Genomic DNA, 23,912 nt, shown 5'->3' with positions numbered 1-23,912 from the left:
CTATAGACTCTGACACTCAGACTGCTAGCAGCAGCGGTGACAGCTACGAGAGAGGAGGGGGCCCAAACATGGAGTCTGCACGAGGGTCCCCTCCTCTCCAGAGATGCCCCTGGTACTACTGTGTAGCATAACGTGAATAATGTACTGTACATTACTGTGCTGTGTAATATGAGTAAGGTACACTATTGTGGTGTAATTTGAATTGGGGTACTATTGAGTGGCCACGCCCCTTTTTGGCACACATGCCTTCCCTATTTCAAATATGGGGCGGGCACCAGTCCTTTACTTTGCCAGGGGCGCTCGGACCCCTAAATACACCCCTGGTGAACACTACTCAAAACCTGGACTATTTTGCCTTGAGGAAATAGGGTGGCAAACACTGCCCTGGTGGGTGGGTATCTGGTGACCGGCGGTCGGGAGAACGCTGGATACCGTCTGTCAGATTGCCACGCAGCGAGCTCACAGCGCTCGCCACAGGTTATGTTACCACTCTGTTGGTGTCGTGGACACCCATGAGTGGGAATTGTCCCTGTTGGTCGGTATGCTGACCGGCGGGCTAGTCAGAGTTCAGGATGCCGGTGCCGGTATTGTGCCGCCGGTCACATAACCGCATCCTGCCCTGGCAACATTCTCCTAATAGCCAGTAAAACTACTGCAGAGTATGGATTTTGCTGTTTAAACCAGCAGTTCCTAAACTTTTTTGAGTCACGGCGCCATAGAGTATCAGAATTTTTTTCATAACACCTCTAGGCCAAAAATTTCTTACTTGGAAATTTAGATAAAAAATATTAAATTACGTAAATTGTTTAGAAGTCATCCTTTGGTTCTCTTACGTGGTAAGAGACCAGATTAAGTTCTGTTTGTCCACAAATTTTATGATTGGAAGCCACCATCACTGGTTTTGTATATTAGATTGAGTGTAAATAATTTGAATTGGTACTGGACCACCAACCCAGGTAACCACTGCAGGTGTCCCGAGGCACCCTAGGGTGCCACGGCACACAGTTTGAGAACCACTGGTTTAAACTGAGATTTTTACTGGTGTAACTTTTTTTTTTTTTTTTTTTTTTTTTTTTTTTTAATCTTCATATGAGAAGTGAAAATTACTCAAGCCTGTGAACACTTAAAGCGCCATCTCAATCTGTTAATAATGCTCTACCATTCATTTAATGCTTTCAACTGTGTGTGAAACGTACTGATATGGTACAAGACTCGTTCCAAACTGGTTTGGTATGTTATACCACGGCACAGAATGCGGAATGTCTGTATTACCAATATTGGCATCCCGAGCGGTAGAATGCCGACAGGTGCCGAGCGCAACGAAGCACCTGGAAGGCTCGCTGGCAAGCTACAATCTCCACAGGTTCTAGTCTCCCTTTATGGGCACCCACCGAGGGGGACTCTCCTACCTTGCCGGTATAGCGGTGGTATGATGCCACCATCGGTATTGTGACAGCCGGGATCCCGATGAGCTGTATGCTAACTGCATACTGTTCCAAACCACGCATCACACTGTTCTAGTTAAATGCATTAAAAATGGAAATGTACAGTCACATCAACAGTGACTTGTGTTCATGCAAATCTGTGCACGCTGTAAGTATCTTAAATGCACATTTGATGCTAGTGTGTACATAAAGCATATGGGTTATATGTTTTATAATTGTAGTTAATGTGTACCTGGTTACAAATTCTTATTAATGGCTTTCTAACTTTATTATTAATATGTCTGCATATGCACAGTCATTACTCATCTAACTTTGTATCCTAATGTTATGCGCCTTATATCCTATTTGTTTGCACTCTATAAGGTGCTGCACAAACTTTGGCACCCTATAAATAAAGGAGATTATCTACCCCCAACTATACCAGTTTAATAAGACGTGGCCAATTTTGGCACTGTCCGAACTGCAAGACCTAGGGGTATATTTACAAAGATTTGTGTTTTTGCCGTTTTTAAGGGTGTTTGATCTCGAATGGTATCGGGTGCATTTTACTGCAACTTTTTGAATCCTGATACGGTCATTCACTAAGCTGCAGACTTTTCCAAATTCGTATTTTCCGATGTCTATGCGATTCGTAATGTCAGGCAGTGTTTTACGGGAGTGATGAGTAAAACACTGCCTGACCAAACACAAGGAATCCCGGCCGGATCTGTGAGATCCGTGCAGGGCTTCATTGTGTACCTTTAAAAAGGTGTTTAAATTGTTTTAAAATCTGAAAAAAAATTGCGTGGGGTCCCCCCTCCTAAGCACAACCAGCCTCAGGCTCTTTGAAATATGGGGGGAAAAATGACAGGGGTTCCCCCCATATTTGATCAATCAGCACCGGGCTCTGCGCCTGGTCCTGGTGCCAAAAATACGGGGGACAAAAAGCGTAGGGGTCCCCCATATTTTTGGAACCAGCACCGGGCTCCACTAGTCAGAGATAATGCCACAGCCAGGGGACACTTTTATCTTGGTCCCTGCGGCCCTGGCATTAAATCACTAACTAGTCATCCCTGGCCGGGGTACCCTGGAGTGGGAACCCCTTAAATCAAGGGGTCCCCCCCCTCCAGCTATCCAAGGACCAGGGGTAAATCCCGAGGCTGTCCCCTGTCCCCCCCCCCCCCCCCCCCCCCCCCTCCCCTCCCCAATCCTAGGGCGGCGGATGGGGGGCTGATAGCCTTGTGAAAAAAATTGAATATTGTTTTTTGTAGCAGTACTAAAAGTCCCAGCAAGCCTCCCCCGCAAGCTGGTACTTGGAGAACCACAAGTACCAGCGTGCGGGGGGGAAACGGGTTCGCTGGTACCTGTAGTACTAATACAAAAAAAATACCCAACAAAAAACAGGACACACACACACACACCGTGACAGTAAAACTTTATTACATACATACATACCTACCTACCTACATACATACATACCTATGTTCACACGAGGCTCGGTCCACTTCTCCATGTAGACTCCACGGGGTACCTGAGAAAAAAATGATACTCGCATAATCCAGGGTAGCTTCTGTCCTCTTTGCAATCCACGTACTTGGCAAAAAAACAAACTGAAAAAGCCGAACCACGCACTGAAAGGGGTCCCATGTTTACACATGGAACCCCTTTCCCCGACTGCTGGGACCCCCCCTGACTCCTGTCAAAGAGGGTCCCTTCAGCCAATCAGGGAGCGCCACGTCGTGGCACTCTCCTGATTGGCTGTGCGCTCCTGTAGTGTGATTGAGGCTGCACACTGAAGATACAATGTAGCGCATAGGCGCTCCATTGTATCCAATGGTGGGAACTTTGCGGTCAGCGGTTGAGGTTACTCGCGGTCAACACCCAAATACGAATGAATAGTGAATACCCGTGTTGTATCAAATTACAGCCACGTTTGACCGATGGTTTATTCATTCGGATTTCTGAACTTTGCCAATCAAACCATTACGAATAGCCCAAACACTGCCGAGATTTGTGCTTAGTGAATTCCCATGTTGGGACTTAGAAAAAAAAACAACACAAATCGGACAAACTCGGATTTTTAGTAAATATTGGCCCTAGTGTGATGCCCACCTATGACTGCTAGTGAGCATGAAATTTGCAAAGATGTTTATTTTAGGAGAGGGCGGTTTTGGGAAGCCTTGTACTTAGACGTGTCCCAAGTCTGGTGATGTGGACATTTAAAGCTTTGTTACCTCGCTTCCAGCTCATCCAGGCAAGAGATTTTTCATTGCTTTCAATATGCAACACAACAAGACAGAAATAGGGCCATTTGGAGATCTCTTGCCATTTATAGCATTCTGCTCACATTGTTCATAATCATAGCAGCACAGTATACCGGACATAAGAATCTGCTCCTCTAAATGAACCTGAAAGTGTATTTTTATAGTTATCTTTGCTGTTTGTTTTCATTGGCGTTGACGCTTGAAATAAAGTGTTCACTTTCTATAAAATCCTTTGGAGATACATTATAAAATGATTGTATTTTTTTTATATCGTCCTATCGATTTGTCTCTTTAAAAGTGTCTTGTACACATTGTATGTCCTAAACAGAAAAGTCTGCTACAGCTATTGCTACCCAGGAAATTTGAGTGTACACTATATAAGCAGATGCCGATTGCTGGCTGCAGAGACTGACTCATGCTTGCTCGGGAGGTGGAGACAGCATCAATGAACTCTGTTTTAAAAATCCATTAACTAGAGTATTACATTGCTTTAGCGCTGCATAATGTGGCTTCTTCTGTTTTTTTATTTGTAGTTTTGGCTTTTATCATTCTGGTAAAATGGAGTTTATTCAAGTGTTTTGAGTCTTGCAACAAATCCTTTAAGTATTGTTTTGGTTTTATTTGCCGTTTGGTGTATTGTTAATTTTATTTTTTCATACATGTAGTGTGCCCTTCTGTCTTGTCCTATCTAAATGAAAACTTCTCAGTCATCTTCATACTTTTTTTGTTCACAGTAGGTGACAGTCCCCCTTCCCCCACCCATAATGCTGCAAACTTGAGCTTTCCCAACGGAAGCAAATTGCTGGATTGGGCTGTTATCTCTAGCATGAATGCAGCCCGGGGGTTCAGACAGGTACTAGTGATTCACACCTCTGCATGTCTGCACACACCTATATTCTGGGCTGACAGACTTGACATCACTTCTCTTTTCTTTGCCAAAATGCTACTATGCCATATACTGATGGATTCAGCATACATCCACCGTAGGGGCAGCTTTGTCTCACTAGAACATTTTCAAGTCCTTGTGTTTTTTTTTTTTTTTTTTTCCCTTTGCGGTATGGAGAGATGAACAGCTTGCATACCCATTATGTTTTATCTTCCTGCCCCTCTTACCTGACCTACTTGGAGCAATGTAATGTCTCACTCCCACTTTGTATTGTATGCCAGCTGCCCGTAGAGGCTGCGGCAGACACACCCCATCTGCCTACAGGTTTTGTTCATGTTGGTTGCTATCCAAATGCCAAGCCCCATTGAGAATGCCTACAGCAGTAGCTAGGTTTCTGGGCTGTCTGTTCCTACTTCCTGGCTGCAGGCACTTGATGATCCGATTTACTCATTTCATTTCTCAGCTCTTTCGCCTTTCTGTCCCTTCCCTTCCACTTATTTTATATCTGTGTGAATAAGAGCACATTGTGTTAGAGGATGTGAAGATCGTGTGGTGAAATGTGTGTATTGGAATTGCATGAAGTGTGGTGGAATGTGGGAAATGTCAAAAGGTGCGAGCATATGGTTACAAATGGAGCCCACAAGGTGATTGCTGAAGCTGGGATAGTAGTGTGGGTATTTAACGGTTTAGCCATCACATTAAACCAAGACATATTTTAATGTTCTTTTTGTCTTATTTGCAGATTTCTATCTGGAAAGGGCTTGGTTATATACCCGGAAATAGGAGATCGTTTGGACATTATCTGCCCCAGGGGGGAGCCATCGCGGCCTTATGAGTATTACAAGCTGTACATGGTGCGCAGGGATCAGGCAGAGTTCTGCAGTACAGTTATGGACCCCAACGTCTTGGTGACCTGCAACCAGCCAGACAAAGAATTTCGCTTCACCATAAAGTTCCAGGAGTTCAGCCCAAACTATATGGGCCTTGAGTTCAAAAAGAAACAGGACTATTACATTACATGTAAGTGTGACTTCTGGGCGGTCGTGAAATGGCAGCATAGCAGAGCCACCAACACGATCATGTGGCTCTGCTCATTTGAGAACAGCTAAGCAGACCGCAGAGCTCTAGCTATTTATTTTGTTATTTAAGTTATCGGCTGTTTTGGGTTACTAATGGTGCCTAGCTACGTAGATTTAAATGAACACTTGGTAAGCTATTTTGAGCAGATCACCATGGAATTCTCTATTGCCCTTCATGTATTAAGGATAATGGTCTCTAAATAGAGGTCCGAAGCAGGCAAGCATTCTCCTCTCTATTAAGTCCTTCCATATAATTAAAGTGTCCCCATTTTTCACCAGCTTTTATGTGAAATGTGCGCACACAGCAGCGCAGAGCATATCTCAAGCATTCCCTTTAGTGGAACTTGTGGCTTGTTAAGTAGAAGGGTTTCTGCAGTTTAGGGTCATACTAAGGTTTATTGCAGCCCAGGGCAGTGCAATAAATGTACGCTCCCCCTCCTCCTGCAGTAGTGATGATTGTATTCCTTGGACTGTGGGAACTGTATGAAAAGTGAATTTATTCATGAGATAAATTCCTCTCAGCCATCTTGGACTATTTGTGGTATCACTTTGTCTTTTACACAAGAGATGGTGTTGGATCTCATATGAAATGTTCTCCATATTAACACTGTGATCACCAGTATGGCTGTTTCTTGGTAGTGATGCACTTTCATAATACTGTTTTCTTTGGTCTGTGTAATAGTTAACGTCTCACCTGGTCTTCCCAAGACTGCTCCGAAGAAGCTACTGTGGCATTGCCTGGGTCTAGTAGGTTCTTGTATGGGCATTGTCACATGTTCATGTTTGCATTATTCAGTTAATGCATTAAACTGTTCTTAATGAAACTCTTGTCCTTATCACTGTGCATACATACATACATACATACATACATACATACATACATACATACATACATACATACATACATACATACATACATACATACATACATACTTTGTGTCCCGGACCCCCTTACTTTTTCCCTGTTTGTGCATATGTCTCCTCATATATAATATTATACCATGCTGTCTACTATTCCAGTTCTCCTGCCAGTGATTCCTGTTCTCTGGCCTATCTGCAGGAAAAACAGGAAAGAGCACTTCTAGACACCAGTGGGTTTGCCTGCTGAACAATCAAGTGACCCATAAATTGTCTGTATTTGGGAAGATGAAGTGAGTAAAGCAGCTCTGCTCGTGACTGGAAGTATGCTGGTCTTATTGCTGGGATTCAGAGATCTCAGAGTGAAATGACAGAGCAGAGCCATGCATAGAGAGAGCTCTGGTTCTGGCTTCAGTAGAAGTAAAGGATGAGCAGTATTGCTGAAGATATTATTTTATTTTTCTCCCCTCAGCATTTGCAGTGCTGTGTCGAATGGGTGGAGGCAAAAGCTCCTCGGCTATTGGCTTCATCAAATGTAGTCATCCTACTTTCTAGACACATCCAGCTTTCCTCTATATAATTGCTCTTTCCAGACATGGCCTCCCTCCTCTCCACCCCCCCCCCCCCCCCTTCCCTTTTTTCTCTCCTTGTATTTCTTTGTCGGTTATTCTCTCTCCAGCCCTAGCCCCTGGCACTGGTTGGCTGTGAGTGTATGGGAGAGATCTTTCACAGCAGTACACATCTGGAAGTGTTCTGTCTTCAGCTGGCAGGCGGGGTGTCCAGCAGATCCTGTGGGTATCTCTCCCTCCTTAGCACTCTTATGCTTGCCAGTTTCTCACTCTTTCTTGCCTTCTCCTCCACACTAGCTCTTAGAAGTCTTTTTCTGGCCTTTCTCTAGTTTCCCTCAACCGTTAGCGATTTCTCTCTCTCCTTCCATTTTTTCCTTTTGAGTCTTGCATTTGGCTATATTAAAGCCGATCCTTAATATAGCCAAATAAATAATAAATAAATCTTTGGCTTTTATCCTTTGTTTTGGTCATACTGCTGGAACTCGCTGATCTGGGCCAGGAGGGTGTGAGTGGTGCAGGTCTGGACCACACGTGTTCCATAATAGAACACCACTATGTTCTCTTTTGTTATTTGGGGCCAGACAGCCTTTCTAGCACACAAACTTGGATGTGTTTGGGTCACATTTCTGTTAACACTTCACTTCCCTCAGTGGTCCATATAACCAGTTGTATCATAAATGTTTGTTTAGTACAGCTTTACAGTGTGCCGGGCTCCTCCTATAGGGCAGGCCTGACCAACCTGTGACTCTCCAGTACAAATCCCAATATGCCCTGCCATAGTATTATTTTAAGGTATTGCTTATAACACACTGTGGCAGGGCATGCTGGGATGTGTAGTTGCTCAACAGCTGGAGAGCCACAGGTTGGTCATCCCTGTTATTGGGTTAAGGGTTAAAGTTGGGGAACACTCTAAAACTAAGCTTCCTGTATACACAAGACACTATGCCACTACAGTGTGGCATCATATGTTCACATGGTATAAGTCACAGATGGGGAGCCTCCAGATATTCAGCTATAGCCAAACAAGCTCTCACGATGGTCGGCCTGCATCTGGTGGAACGTTTGCACAGATGCAGTCACAGAATATATGTGCAGCTTCAGAATGGTCAGTACGTGTGAACATTTATGATTTTTTTTTTTTTTTTTTTTTTCCCCTTTGAATCAATGTTCTTGTATACCCAAACTTTGTGCTCCCTGTAGAATTTTCATGTGCATTGCTGCTGATCACCTTTAACTGAAGCCACAAACTTCTCTCTTGATTCCTTCCACAAGAGAGCACAGCTGTGCTCAGCAGCTGAAGCCTTTGGTACGATGTTTAAGCCCCTGTGAAATGAAGCAATGACCTGCAGAGTGGCATTTGCTGTGTGCGCACAGGAAGTGGCGAAGACGCTGCATGGCCATAGCATCTGTTACTCTTACTAGCTGTGGAATCGCTCATCAATACAAACTCTCCATACACTTCTGATTGCAGATCTATAAAGCAAAATGCTGCATAACGCTCCCAGGGCCAGACACTTGGTACAGTGATGCTTTAAGCAGAACAGGTCAGTAGACCAGTTGAAGATATTGGTGTTCTGCTTATACCTCTCCATCTGTTCCTGATCACTGGCCTGCTTCCTTGTCACTTTCTAGTATCTGTGGAGCCTGATATATTCATAGCTCTTCTAAACATCTTTCTGGCCTGAGCTCACATTGTGGGTTTCTGTGGAAGAAGGGACAGTAACTTTAATACCATTGCCATATTTGGTGGCAGGAGAGAATTGCCATGTGTGTCCATAGTGCTGTGTGGGGAACAGTTATAGGGGGCAATCCAGTTTGTTGTGTCCTTCCGAAACAGCACCTGTGCCCAGCAGCATTGCTAGTTTCTGCAGTGGGGTACACTGATTCCACAGGGAATTACATCGGGGTGTAGAGTTGGATCTTGATCCGAGGCACCAACAGGCTAAAAACTTTGACTGTTCCCAGGATTCATATTGCTGCCTCCTCTATATCCCCGCCTCCAGGCACTGGAGCTCAGTTTGTAAGTTGGTGCCTGCAGTGCAGGCAGCTAACACGGAGGGCTGTGCTAGGCAGCCCTGAAAAGAGCTTTCAAGAGGAGAGAAGATTTCAAGGGCCGCAGCACAGGCACTTAGAAGTGCTATATGCCATGCTGACATATCGTGCTGTGGCTCCGTCACCTACCCCAGCGGCGCTGTATACTCCCACGCCCTGGTTGCCGGGTACTTACAGCGGAGGGCTCCGGTCTCCAAGGCACACACTCGCCGCTGCTCTCCAGGATCGCATGGCCACATCATAGGGAGGAGGTAAGAGGGTCCCCCAGGCGTGACCCGCTGAAAATCGCGATCCGGCGCGGACTCCAGGAGACGGACCGCGTGCGCTGACGTGGACACGGAGGCCGTACAGGGACCCCACTAGACCACCAGGGCAAGGGACACAGGTCGGATTACATAAAAATCCCGTTTCAATAGGCCCCGCAGTACCCAGTGGTGAAGTCCAGCAAGGGGATAAGGCTCTGACCTGTAACCCCTCCCCCAGCCCCAGGCGCCATTTACTGCAAATGTTTCCGCCCTGGAGATACATCTGTCTCCCTCACTCCCTGTCAGCGTTTGGGCGCCATTACACACATGCTGAGCTGATTCTGAGACTGCTGGGTAATGTCTCCTCTGTAAAGCCACCTGCATCATAAGCGCTGTGCATATACAGGACACTTAAGTATTCTACATGTCATTGAGACAGTGTTGGTTAAGAACAAGTGCATTACTACAGGGATATTTAGTACAAGTATCCTGTGATATGCATCCAGTCATTTACTGTGCATTGTTATATCTATATACCTACCTAGCTTTACTTGGTAGTCCAGTTACTTAGTATTGCTAGTCCAGTGCAGTTTTATTGTTTGTAATAATTTCTGCATTGTACATGTGACTGTGCTTATAGCTGCTGTGTATCTCTGGGGATCCGGTCTGAAGATCGACAATGTTTAAGTCGACAGGGTTTCTAGGTCGACATGTGCAAGGTCGACAGGTCAAAAGGTCGACATGAGTTTTTCACTTTTTTTTTTGAACTTTTTCATACTTAACGATCCACGTGGACTACGGATGAAACGGTAATTGGAGCCTTGCCCGAAGCATGGCGAACGAAGCGAGCCATGTGAGGGGACACAGTGCACTAATTGGGGTTCCCGGTCACTCTACGAAGAAAACGACACAAAAAAAAACAACTCGTGTCGACCTTTTGACATGTCAACCTAGCACATGTCGACCTAGAAACCCTGTCGACCTAAACATTGTCGACCTAGACACTGTCGATCTAATGATCCACACCCGTATCTCCGTGTATCTCACACATATTGCTATCCCTATATTCTGTACCCTGAGGGGGGCTAAGTGCTTCAGGGTTCTCATATAATACAGGTTGAGTATCCCTTATCCAAAATGCTTGGGACCAGAGGTATTTTGGATATGGGATTTTTCCGTATTTTGGAATAATTGCATACTATAATGAGATCATGGTGATGGGACCCAAGTCTAAGCACAGAATGCATTTGTTTTATATACACCTTATACACACAGCCTGAATGTCATTTTAGCCAATATTTTTTATAACTTTGTGCATTAAACAAGGTTTGTGTACATTGAGCCATCAAAAAACAAGTTTCACTATCTCACTCTCCCTCAAAAAAGTCCGTATTTCGGATATTTGGATATGGGATACTCAACCTGTATAGTGTTTCACAGGATATACTGCTTTGGTATTTTTCTCTGTGCGTTACAGTCACCATATACCTCTTAAACCCTCTTTGTGCTCTGCTTGCAGTCGCACTATACAGGGTTTTTTTTTTTTTTGGTCAGGTAATTTGTCTGCTTATATTGTACTATTACGCCCTAAGGTTACGCTTTCATATAATGTCTGCTAAACAGGGCGATAGATCCATGGCTGATCCTGCACCACGCTGTGCTGATGCCACGGATTGCTCGCAGGAAAACATAGCAGCTGAGGGTTCAGGCACTGGGTGTTCTATAACCCCCAGTCAGTCTGCAGCAACGGGGGCACATCAAGACCCACCGTGGGCTGCTTTCTCTAATTTACTGACTACGTTAGTAACTAGACTTGCGCCCCCTATGGGACCTCCTGTGCCATTACAGCCACATATTGTCCCTGCAGTTAATCTGCCGTGGGCGGTTACTCTGTCCTTTTAGTTACAGCAATTAAATCAATCTTTGGCTAAGCAAAATCCTAACCCTCGCCCGCCTAGGACCAAGGAGTCATCTAAGCGGGCCATTACTTCCTCACAATCCACACATGTTTCGGATACTTCATCCGATGAAGATGGCGCATATACTGACCCTTCAGACACTGATGCAGATGCTTCTGATAGGGAATCTGACACAAGTGGATGTTCCTGACCTCTTGGAGGCTATCAGGCTGATTTTTCAAATTGATGATGACAAAGAACCTCCAGCTACAGTACCTCTAAGAAAATAATAATAAATTCAAGTGTCAGAAGGTTACTAAATTAGTTTTACCCCATTCTGACCACTTAGTTGACATACGTCAGGAATCCTGGGAATATCCAGGAAAGAAATTCTCCCTGTCTTAAGAAGATGCTAGCTCGTTATCCCCTCGCTGCAGAGTTAAGTAAAAATTGGGGAACACCGCTGCCGGTGGACTCACAAGTCGCGGTGGTGACATCTTCTCTGCCTGTCACTACTGTCGCCTCTCTGAAGGAACCGACGGATAAGCATGTGGAGGGTTGCTTGAAGTCCATCTACACTCTTGCAGGAGCTGTGCATAGGCCCACTATTGCGGCTTCTTGGGCTGCAAAAGCTATTGAAGTCTGGGTTCAGGAAGTTGAAGCTGAGCTACCGTCTGATTTTCCTGATAATGCCAGACAGTGTCTTTCATATATTATTACAGCATCTCATTATATTCAGGAGGCGGCATCTGATGCAGGTGTCCTGGCGGACAAAGCGTTTACTACGTCCATTCTGGCTCGCCGGATTCTCTGGTTGCAGTCCTGGTCTGTAGATCTGGACTCTAAAAAGACCTTTAGAGGTGATTCCTTTTAAGGGAAACATACTTTATGGGGAAGATCTCAACAAGATTGTTGCTGACTTAGCATCCGCTAAGACTGCATGTCTGCCTAGTACTACTCCTTTGGCTCCGAAGGCTAAGAGTACTTCCTTTCGTTCCTTTCGACCTCAAGGTAAAGCGAAGGTTCAGGCGTACCCGAAACAGGCTCACACTTCCAAATCCACTAAGCCCAAACCTAAACGTGCCTGGGATGTCCGTCAGCCTGCTTCCAAAACAGACAAGCCTGCTGCATGACTGGGTGGGCCTCCCCCTGGGGGATCCCAGGGTGGGAGGCCGACTTCTATGGTTTGCCCAGGTATGGTTACAGACCACTTCGGATGCCTGGGTAAGGGAAGTAGTCACTCGCGTATACGCCATCTCTTTTAAGATGCGTCCCCCTCGCCAGTTTTGCTTAACAAACATCCCTTCGGATCAGGTAAAAGCAAAAACTCTGCATTTGGTGGTACAGTCTCTCCTGGATACAGGAGTGATAGTGCCGGTGCCTCTGGCTCAGAGAGGCTGGGGGTACTATTCAACGCTGTTCCTAGTTTCAAAACCGAATGGGTTCAATCGGCCCATTCTCAACCTCAAGTCTTTGAACAGATGTGTGAGAGTTTCCAAATTCCGTATGGAAACTCTTTGCTCTATTTTTCTGGCTTTGAAGCCCAAGGACTATATGGTATCCCTGGATGCTTACCTGCATATATCTATTGCCGTGTCGCATCAGCAATACCTGTGGATTGCTATTGGCAACCTACATTTTCAATTCCAGGCCTTACCTTTTGGTCTGACCACAGCTCCACGAATTTTCACCAAGGTCATGGAGATCATGATGGCTCTGCTCCGCCATCAGGGCATCAGGATCCTGCCCTATCTGGACGACTTGTTAATCCTGGCGAACTCACCAGAGGTTCTCCTTCGTCATCTGGAACTGACGGTCCAATTCCTACAGGCCCACTGGGGTGGCTAATCAACTGGAAGAAATTCTCCCTGGTCCCTGCTCAGAGCATGGTGCACCTGGGGGCATTTGTCTCCAGAGAAGGTCCTCAAACTTCAGGACAAGATAAGATGCTTCCTATCCCGCCCACGTGTGTCTAACTCAGCGATGCAAGTACTGGGCCTCATGGTGTCTGCTTTTGACATGGAGGAGTACGCTCAATTTCACTCCCGCTCTCTCCAGAGGTTAATTCTTTACAAATGGGACAGCCTGCCTCACCGGATCAGGACTCGCATGATCTCCTTAACTCCGGAGGTTCGCCTGTCACTGACCTGGTGGCTACAGGACCAGCAATTGAGCAGGGGTCGTTCCTTCTGGATCTCCAACTGGGTCCTTTGGACGACGGATGCCAGTCTGCGGGGTTGAGGTGCAGTGTTGGAGCAACTCTCTCTCTCTCTTCAGGGTCGGTGGACCAGGGAGGAATCTCTCCTCCCGATAAACATTCTGGAATTGTGGGCAGTGTTCAATGCGTTGACACTAGCCCTGCATCTGGTATAGAACAGGCCCGTTCAAGTACAGTCAGACGACGCCACCACGGTGGCATACATAAATCATCAAGGCAGCACTCGAAGCCGCATGGCAATGATGGAAGTGTCAAGGATCCTTCAATGGGCGGAACGTCATCTGCCAGCCATATCGGCAGTGTTCATTCCGGGAGTCCTCAACTGGGAAGCAGACTTCCTCAGTCGTCAGGACGTACATGCCGGAGAGTGGAGCCTTCATCCGGAAGTCTTTCAACTCCTAGTGGACAAGTGGGGCCTACCAGACGTAGACCTGATAGCGTCTCGACACAATCATAAGGTTCCGGTCTTCGGAGCAAGGACAAGGGATCCTCAAGCAGCGTTCGTGGATGCACTGGCAATTCCATGGAACTTTCGGCTTCGGTACATGTTTCCTCCGGTGTCACTTCTGCCCAGGGTAATACGGAAGTTCAAGCAAGAAGGAGGAATACTACTTCTAATCGCTCCGGCGTGGCCCAGATGGCGTTGGTTCTCAGACCTGCAGGGTCTCTCGATAGAGCGTCCTCTTCTACTTCCACAGCGCCCAGACCTCCTCGTTCAGGGCCCTTGTGTCTACCAGGATTTGTCCCGGCTGACTTTGACGGCGTGGCTCTTGAAGCTTCAGTACTGAGGGCCAAAGGGTTTTCTGAGGCTGTCATTCAAACTATGTTGAAGGCCCGTAAACCGGCTTCTGCTCGGATTTATTATACGGTCTGGAATTCTTACTTCACATGGTGTGCTGCTAAGAATTATGATGCATACAAGTTCAGTACTGCCAATCTTTTGGCTTTCCTACAACAGGGCCTGGACTTAGGACTTCGTCTGGCCTCCCTCAAGGTTCATATTTCTGCCTTGTCGATATGGTTTCAGAGAAAAATTGCGATTCTGCCTGATGTTCATACATTCACTCAGGGTGTTTTATGGATTCAACCTCCCTATGTTCCTCCTGTGGCTTCTTGGGATTTGTCTGTTCTGGACGCCTTACAAGAGTCTATATTTGAACCTCTTGAGTCTGTGGACCTTAAATGGCTTACTCTTAAGGTCTTGTTTTTGCTGGCTATCGCCTCTGCTAAACAGGTTTCAGACTTGGGTGCCTTGTCCTGTCGGTCAACTTTTTCTGATTTTTCACTGTGACCGGGCGGTTCTTAGAACTCGCCCTGGTTATCTGCCTAAGGTGGTGTCCGTCTTTCCACCTTAACCAAGAGATTGTGGTTCCGGCCTTTACCTCTCCAGGTTTATCCTCCAAAGAGCGGTCTTTGGATGTGGTACGGGCTCTCCGTATTTATGTGAAGAGAACAGCTTCACTTAGGAGATCTGATTCTTTGTTCTTTTTGGTTTTCACAAATGTGGCTGGCCTGCTAATAAGCAGACCTTGGCCAGATGGATTAGAATGGTGATTGCACAAACTTATGTACAGGCTGGACTTCCAGATCCTGCTACGATCAAGCCCCATTCTACTCGGTCTGTTGAATCTTCTTGGGCGGCCTGTCGTGGCACGGACCTTGAACAATTGTGCAAGGCAGCTACATGGTCCTCGGTGAACACGTTCATCAGGTACTATGCCTTTGATACTTCCGCCTCCCAGGATGCTTCCTTTGGACGCCGGGTTCTTGTGCCCGCTACAGTGTCCCCTTCCATGAGGTACTGCTTTAGGACATCCCCAATGTAATTCCCTGTGGAATACCAGTGTACCCCGCTGCAGAAAAGGAGATTTTCCTTGTACCATATAAAGGAGTGCAGGAAAATAGTGATGAGGGTACCACATGTGGCAGATATGTGCTCAGCTGAATAGCAGTGATGTCCAGTGTCACATCCCACTGAATGGGCCCAATAGACTGAAGTCTGAGCAGGCAATTGGGTTTCTCTGTACAAGAAATAAATGGCATAAAGGACTTTGGCAGCTCTATTATTATATTTATTTATTATTGATTACCAGTTATTTATATAGCGCACACATATTCCGCAGCGCTTTACAGAGAATATTTGGCCCTTCACACCAGTCCCTACCCCAGTGGAGCATACAATCTATGGTCCCGATCACCTGTACACGCACACACATTCACTCTAGGGTTAATTTTGTTGAGATCCAATTGACCTACAGTGCCAGTATATTTTTGGATTGTGGGAGGAAACCCACGCAAGTACGGGGAGAATATACAAACTCCACACAGTCAGGGCTATGGTGGGAATCAAACACCTGGCCTCAGTGCTGTGAGGCAGTAATGATAACCATTACACCATCCGTACTGCCCATAAATATTGTGTTGAGTCATTTTGGGAGGAACTTCTATTCCTTGGTTAAACTTTATAGACCTGTCTTGTTGAGCAATCTGCATTAGCTAGTCCAGGTACAGAGTTTGAATCTAATCTATGTCACGTTTCTGTAACGCAGATGTTTTCTGTGTTCTGTTTTTTCTAAGTGAAACTGATTACTACAGGAAACTACACAAACCATGTTTTCACAAATAATAGGAGCGAGTATCAGTGGAGTTTATATTTGTGGGAGGGCTCTGTTAGGGTGTGGGAGGGACTCGGACTGCAGGAGGCTTGAGATTAGGCGTTAAGGGACGGGAGGGTAAACCGTTGGGATGCTGCTGTATGTACCACCGATAATCCGGAAAAATTCCTAATCCGGAACAGTGCTGGAACCAACGGTGACGGATTTTCGGTGGTGTACCTGTATAAGCATTTTAGGGGTCATAATAAATCACAAGTAAACATCCTCTTTAAAAGGCATTTAAAGAATATTTATTAAATGACAATGGTAAAACATATTTAAGGTATAGAGACATGTGACATATGAGTATTGCTGTGTGATAAAGGGTATCCGTTCACATGGTCGACCATGTTATTGTCGACAGTCATTAGGTCGACCACTATTGGTCGACATTGACATGGTCGACACGGACACATGGTCGACACATGAAAAGGTCGACATGAGTTTTTTAACTTTTTTCTTTTTCTTTTGGAGAACATTATCCATACTTTACGATCCACGTGGACTACGATTGGAACGGTAATCTGTGCCGAGCGAAGCGGTAGCGGAGCGAAGGCACCATGCCCGAAGCATGGCGAGCGAACGCGGTGCACTAATTGGGGTTCCCAGTCACTTTACGCAAAAAACGACACATTTTTTTTTAAACTCATGTCGACCTTTTCATGTCGACCTTTCATGTGTCGACCATTTTCATGTGTCGATGTCGACCATGCCAATGTCGACCAATAGTGGTCGACCTAATGACTGTCGACCATAACATGGTCGACCATTCATACCGGAACCGTGATAAAGTACCCCTTGTGGGCATGGCAGTAGGAGGCTGCTATTAAAAGACCACTTCTATCTACCCCTGAGAATGCGGAGTGACACTGCATATGGTGTACATGTTACATATGTGGTTTGCATGCTTGAGAGAACAAGTTTCAGCTATTGTATCAGAGATTAATACATAACACAAGGTAAACAAAGTAAAAATAATTGAATACTAAATAGAATACTTGTGCCAAAGGCAGTCTTTATAAACTGTATTCCAGTGAGTTGTGAGTACAAACCAATATTATTGATGCCATTTGTACTTGTACAGCTACTGGAGCTAAGGCTGTCCCAGAATGCTTTGCTTTATGTATTGGTGTCCATGGATAAAGCTGTAATTTCCTCAGTCTTGTTTCCTTAGTTTATGTGCTCTGTGTGAGGGACATGGCATGGTTCCTGCACCTAAGGGATAAAGTAGGAATAATTGTGAACGTTTTCTATAGACTCTCACATTTGTTTGCTCTTGGTCCTCACACATGGTAATGTTTTCTAGTCGCACATGGAAGAACAAGCCTATAGAATGAAAACAGAAGCGTTTGGTTTTAGTGCGGTTCCCTTCTTATTCCACTCCTGCCGCTAATAATCCTCCTTCCACAGCCTTGCTGGTTTTGCCTGGAGCCTTCCATTGCTTTATTTCTTTTCCTTCAAACCCCATGATCCTCCTTCCCAGACTGGGACAGAGGTTTAATTTCCTGTGTGGAGGAATCCTGCAGAGATTGGGAGGAGACATTATAATTTAACCCTCCCTTGGCTTGGATGTCTCTAATGCTCTTTGTGGCGATTAAAAAGCACTTTCAGATCTGCAGAGTGGCCATGTATAATGCCAGTTTAACACTACACTCAGCAGTCTCTACTTTAGGGTACAATCTCCTCTCACTGAAAATGCATGTCATGTGTAAGCCGAATAATGAGACATGAGGATCAAGTTAACTTGCAATTACTATTCTATTACTATTGAAAATGTCAGTAATATACTAGCCTCACTGATTACCATAATGCTTTTTGTAGCCAGGTTTTGTTGTGCATCGTGCATTACGCATCTGGATTTGTCAGTTTCCCGTTCTATTAGTCGTTGCTCATTTAGCAGCCTAACTTGCCTATGTTAAGGTACTGTAAGTGCAAGTTCTATTCCTTTAGCCATGTTCAGGCCTGTACTAGACTAAACTTCAGGTGTGCTGGGAAGAGGGTTGTTCTTCACCATCCCATTAGTGGCCATTGTACGCTGCCACCACAAGGTGCATAACTCGCCCCTGCTCTATGACCTTTTCCACTTATTACAGTGTGCGCACACATACGCATGAAGCCAAACCATCACACCTGAGCTTTTTCTTCCCATTTCCTTGACATTTATTCTGCTTTCCAGGTGTGCTTAAACACTGGTTACTGTCCAACTATGTATGAATGAAGGAGTTGACTGTATTTAATATAGTATGAAACAATGCAAGAGAACGTACTATAGGGCAGATTTATTAAGCCTGGAGAAGTGATAAAGTAGAAAGTGATAAAGCACCATTTAATCAGCTCCTAACTTCCATGTTATAGGCTGGGTTTGAAAAATGACAGTTAGGAGCTGACTGGCTGCTGCGTTATCACCTTCCACTTTATCATTTCACCAGGCTTAATAAATCTGCCCCTCTGTTACTGTCATCCCCTTAAGCTGTAGGGAAAAGGGGTTTTCCAGCTGGGCATCTACTGAAGCGTTAAACCACCTATTGACTAATTTTTCTGCGGTATGCCTGCTCCATGTCTCTCAGTAAGGACAGACTACTGAAGTGTATAAAGTAGAAACAAATGTGTCAGCCGTTTTGAGCTACCTCAATTGCTGGCAAACAAATGCTTTAAGATCACCACTGCTGAATAAAACCAATGCTTCTACCATTGCTCCTGGTCATTTGGTCAAAGCACAAATTGTGTTTTGTTTAGGGTTTTTTTGTGTGTGGGGAGGGGGGGGGGGCTGATGTACTAAATTTATCAGATCTGAATTTCACGTATTGAGCATTTGGAACAATGGGAGTAGCTAGTAGGGAGGCCAATCCCGGGCCGTTTTTTCAATCCCGGGATTCGGGATTGAAAAACGGTCAATCCCGGGATTGCAGTAGGGATTAGAGAAAATTGTAGGGAGCAGCGCTGGAGGGAGGGTGTAGATAGCGGTGCGGGAGGTAGGGAGTGTGTAGGTAGCGGTGCGGGAGGTAGGGAGTGTGTAGGTAGCGGTGCGGGAGGTAGGGAGTGTGTAGGTAGCGGTGCGGGAGGTAGGGAGTGTGTAGGTAGCGGTGCGGGAGGTAGGGAGTGTGTAGGTAGCGGTGCGGGAGGTAGGGAGTGTGTAGGTAGCGGTGCGGGAGGTAGGGAGTGTGTAGGTAGCGGTGCGGGAGGTAGGGAGTGTGTAGGTAGCGGTGCGGGAGGTAGGGAGGGTGTAGGTAGCGGTGCGGGAGGTAGGGAGGGTGTAGGTAGCGGTGCGGGACTCGGGACAGAGGGTGTAGGTCGCGGCAGGGAGGGAGGAAGGCTGCACGGAGGGAGAGAGGATCATGTGTGTAATTAATAGTACTTGCTATTAGACGGGCGGCAAGGCAACCATTAAAACACTGAACGCGGCGACATTTCAAATGAAGCGCCGGCCGCCAGCCAACCAGAGCTGGCGGACCGGCAGCCAATCAGGGAAGCAGTCGCTCCTGATTGGCTGCCGCTGCAGCTTCCCTGATTGGCTGCCGGTCCGCCAGCTCTGATTGGCTGGCGGCCGGCGCTACATTTGAAGTGCCGCGCGCGTTCAACTTGTTCATGGCTGCTGCCCGCCTAAATGAGTAAGTAATATTACTTACACACCCACCCTCCCGCCGCCGCGCATGCGCAGTATAATCCTGTGAATCCCGGGATTGGATGCTCTAATCCCAGGATTCAAATCCCGGCATTTTTGGGCCCAAATCCCGGGATCCCGCGATTGGCCTCCCTAGTAGCTAGGCAGAATGTTGAATTCTTTCACACTGGATTATGGTAAAGAACTGTTTACATGCAGAATTTTTGAGGGGCTCCCTTTGCTGAAGCCCATATTAGCAGACGATTCACACAAATGGGAATCCATAACCCTGTCATGCATGCTCTACAGATCCAGCTACATATGCCTGTGTGAGTTGGTGCAGTAAAAGTGCATAGATTTGTGGTGTGCTGGTGCCAGGAGACTTGCTGCTACGGTTAGCCATGGCTCGCCACAGCTGCTGTGAGGCATGTCCTGTACGTGGTGCTTGCACTGTCCTTATCGTAAGAGCATATGCTTGGTCTTTCTTCTAGGAGTCTGCTTTTTTTTTTATAGAACACATGGCTTAAAAGAAACCTTAATGGGAGGAAAATGCAGTTGAATATTACAATGTGTTTTATCGCTCTATAAAAATGCACAAGAAATGAAAACAAACACAGGGTACATAGCCGTATTTATTGTAGGAGCAGTTTAGATGCTGGCTTTAATATCCCTTTTGATCTGAATGAGCAGGCTCCTCTCATTATTTGAAAAATCTCTGCTCTTCCCAGGCCTGCAGGCACTGAAAGGGCGGCTCTCATTCTGGGTAGATGACTTCTTCCTAGTTCTAATCCAATAACAAGTTCAAACACTGTCCACAATGTCATAATTAATGTAGTTATGTATCTGTTGCACTGGTGGCTACATTCTGTAATGTATGTACTCTTACAGGCAGTTATATCTGTGTTAGCAGTAATACAGTTTGGATGTGGGTTACCACTTGGTAAAAGGTTATGTAATTCACAATATGGATATGTGGTCTCATATATTCTTATGTATAGATCTCCCATAAACAATTTTGTCAGACAGGTTGGCATCTTGTGACCTCACAGCACTGAGGCCTTGGGTTCAATTCCCTCCATAGCCCAATTTGTGTTCAGTTGGTCTCTCCATGTTTGTGTGGGTTTCCTTCCATAATTCAAAAATATAAGTGTAGGGCCACTGGATTCTGACAAAATATTGTCCCTAGTTGGTGTGTATACAAGTGATGGGGAACATAGATTGCTCTGAATGGCCAAATATTCTCTGTAAAATGCTGAGGTATGTGTACGCTATATAAATAACTGTTGGATTAAATGTTTAGACCACTCTATTTAGGTTTGCTTGTAAAGTCTGAGGGTTTTCTTATGCAACTTAATTTCTTTTTTTATTTTTTCTAGCTACATCCAATGGGACCCTACAGGGTCTTGAGAACAGAGAAGGAGGAGTATGTCAGACACGATCTATGAAGATAATCATGAAGGTCGAACAAGGTGCGTAAGTGAGCACTAGTTACAGGGCCTAGTTCAGAGTATGCTGGTACTGTGCCCCACGCAGATTCCCGATTTATCTGCAATCTGCGGCAGTGTAAGTTCCATTTTGCGCATGCGCGAAACGGGCTTTGCGTTGTCACCCGCAGTTCCCCTCTTCCGCTGTCTGATTAACAATCAGCACATTGAGGGGAGGGAGGGGGACGCTGCATTCCCAGAAACAGGGTCCCTCTGTGTGGAATATCTATTGCAGTGCTGGGATCACCGCTACATACAGGAGGCGTCTTTTACTGAGACATCTCCTGCATGTCCCTCCTTATAATCAGATGGAAATATAAAGCTGCTTGCACGTGGCTATGCATTTCCGTCCATCTCTGAATCAGGCTCACAGTTCAGTGTTGTGTAATATGTATTTCCAACCTGGGCAGGAATTATTACAAGGTACAAATCCCGTTAAGCTTCTATTCATATTATTGATGGCACTGCTTTATTTTTTGTTTCAACTGCATTTTAAAATACAAGTAAGTACTTAAAAATGTCACTGCACATGTTTAATATGTATTTAATCGTGCGTCAGTGTTCGTGTTGTCCACACAAAGTGCATGTAGTATTCCTATCTGAACACTTCCCAATCTCTTGTTGCATTTACAATGCGGTTACTTTGAGCTGTTTGTAAATTTAACTAACACAATAGTGAGTAAAGGGGGGTACTCACGGAGCGATCGCTGCTTAAAATCTAAGCAATCTGACTAGATTGCTTAGATTTTAAGCACGATCGCTCCGTGTGTAGCCCCCTTAGCGATAGCGATGCGCAGCCCCGCGCATCGCTATCGCTGCTGCTAGATTGGCCTGCATGCAGGCCAATCTAGCGGGTCGCTCACTTCACCCGCTGGGTGAAGTGAGCGGCCTCCCCGTCTCCCCCCGCCCGCTCAGCACAGATCGCGCTGTGCTGAGCGCCGGGAGAGATGTGTGCTGAGCGGTTCGCTCAGCACACATCTCTCTGCCATCGGCCAGTGAGTACTGGCCTTTACTCCCACTGCAACACAAGTTATTCACATGCTAAATTAACCTGGTATCAGACTTCTGCATATAAGATCAGTTGCATACATGAGTAAAGATGACAGCTAAAAATAAAACCTTATCATTGATTTTCAACCAATTCTTATTCATCAAGTTATCAAATACTTATCAGTGTGGAGTTTTCTGGGGCCAGTGAAATCTTTGTTTTTGGCTCTTCAGAAGTTTCAGTTCAGGCAAAATGTCTCCTGATCTGCCCTTGGGCTAAACCTCCCTTCATCCTTTCACTAGTATGGTTACAATCATACATTCATTACTGGGAATGTGTTCAGTTGGCATTTCACTATACTGGTTGGACTGTAGTGTTCGTGGACCGGAATGAGAATTTATGAATATAATTGGTAACTCTTTGTATTCATGAACTGTAACCATCTCCCTTCTTCTTAACAGACCCTAATGCAGTAGTACCAGAACATGTTACTACTAGTCGGCCGAGTAAAGATGCTGATAATACTGGAAAACTAGCAACAGTTGGAACATGGCACAATTTTGGGGAAGGAGAAGACCATGGAAAGCCAGGTGAGCTCTAGAACTACCTCTGTTCGTTATGTAGTAGTGAAAGAATTGGAATGACAGGGCCTTTGTCCCAACTCCTATGAAGCATCACAAATGTACAGCGTTACTACATATGTTCTAAAGTTTTATACATGTCTGATAACTGTTTCTGAACAGTTTCCCGTTGCCCCTGTCCCAGGCTGCCAGAGCAGCTTCTGCCTTCACCTGCCTTGATAATGTATGCTTGTAGAAAATAATTGGAAATGATTCATAACTTGGCACATGTGCACTTTACCGACTCATTACCTTATTATATAGAACTTTCGGTAGCCAAAAACTGGAAATATCTTCTCAAATCAGTTCGCAAGGATCACTGTTATTTAGGCTAGTCCTCCACATGAATTTTTTTGGTGTCGTTATCTTCGTAAAGTGACCGGGAACCCCAATTAGTGCACAGTATCCCCTCGCATGGCTTCGGGCAAGGAGCCTCGCTCCACTACCGCTGCGCATGGCACAGGTTACTATTCCCAATCATAGTCCACGTGGATCATAAAGTATGAAAAAGTTAAAAAAAAATTTAAATCAAATGTGAAAAACTCATGTCTCTGCAGTGAGTCCGTAAAGTACACAAGTACCCATAACTTTAACAGGTAATAGTAAAAGTGCACATTACTAGGAGTAAAGTGCAATTTTACTTTCGCTTCACCTCCCTACAGTATATCACATTAAGTTATGTGAACATCATTAAAACAATGTTCCCTTTCGCTAAGTATCATCTCCTGGACCTCTAAAATGTCCCTTATTTGTGTTGGTTCAGGTCAAAAAAGAATACGTTGTACAGTGTGGTCATGCTGCATCTTACCCTATTTTCTTTTGGGTTATTTATTTTAATCTATGATGCATGTTGTGGTTGTCCAGATTTATTTGTATTTGTTAAGTAGTAAAATATCTGCAAATTGGTTGCTCCTACATTTAGTTAATTTGTTTATTCTATGCTGCCTCTATTGGTGGAATGTAGTGTATTTGAAATGTCTGTAAATGACTGAGCATAATGCACCTCACAATTGTTCCATAATATTGTGATTCTGTCAGAACTTCCAGTTCAGTCTTAACGCAAAAGCGTGCC

The 23,912-nt window shown here is 45.3% G+C and overlaps 1 protein-coding gene across 1 annotated transcript in view; it reads left to right on the top strand.

Annotated features, from left to right (window-relative positions):
• EFNB1 (ephrin B1) overlaps window positions 1–23,912 on the top strand; it is a 103,113-nt gene that overhangs the window by 72,707 nt on the left and 6,494 nt on the right. The window contains exons 2-4 of the mRNA XM_063937088.1: window positions 5,317–5,594; window positions 21,125–21,217; window positions 22,682–22,810. Coding sequence (XP_063793158.1) covers window positions 5,317–5,594; window positions 21,125–21,217; window positions 22,682–22,810 — 500 coding nt within the window. The remainder of the gene's footprint in view (window positions 1–5,316; window positions 5,595–21,124; window positions 21,218–22,681; window positions 22,811–23,912) is intronic.

This window comes from Pseudophryne corroboree, chromosome 8 (assembly GCF_028390025.1).
Source record: "Pseudophryne corroboree isolate aPseCor3 chromosome 8, aPseCor3.hap2, whole genome shotgun sequence".
Classification (NCBI taxonomy): Eukaryota; Metazoa; Chordata; class Amphibia; order Anura; family Myobatrachidae; genus Pseudophryne; species Pseudophryne corroboree.
This window is presented reverse-complemented; position numbering and strand designations above follow the sequence as displayed.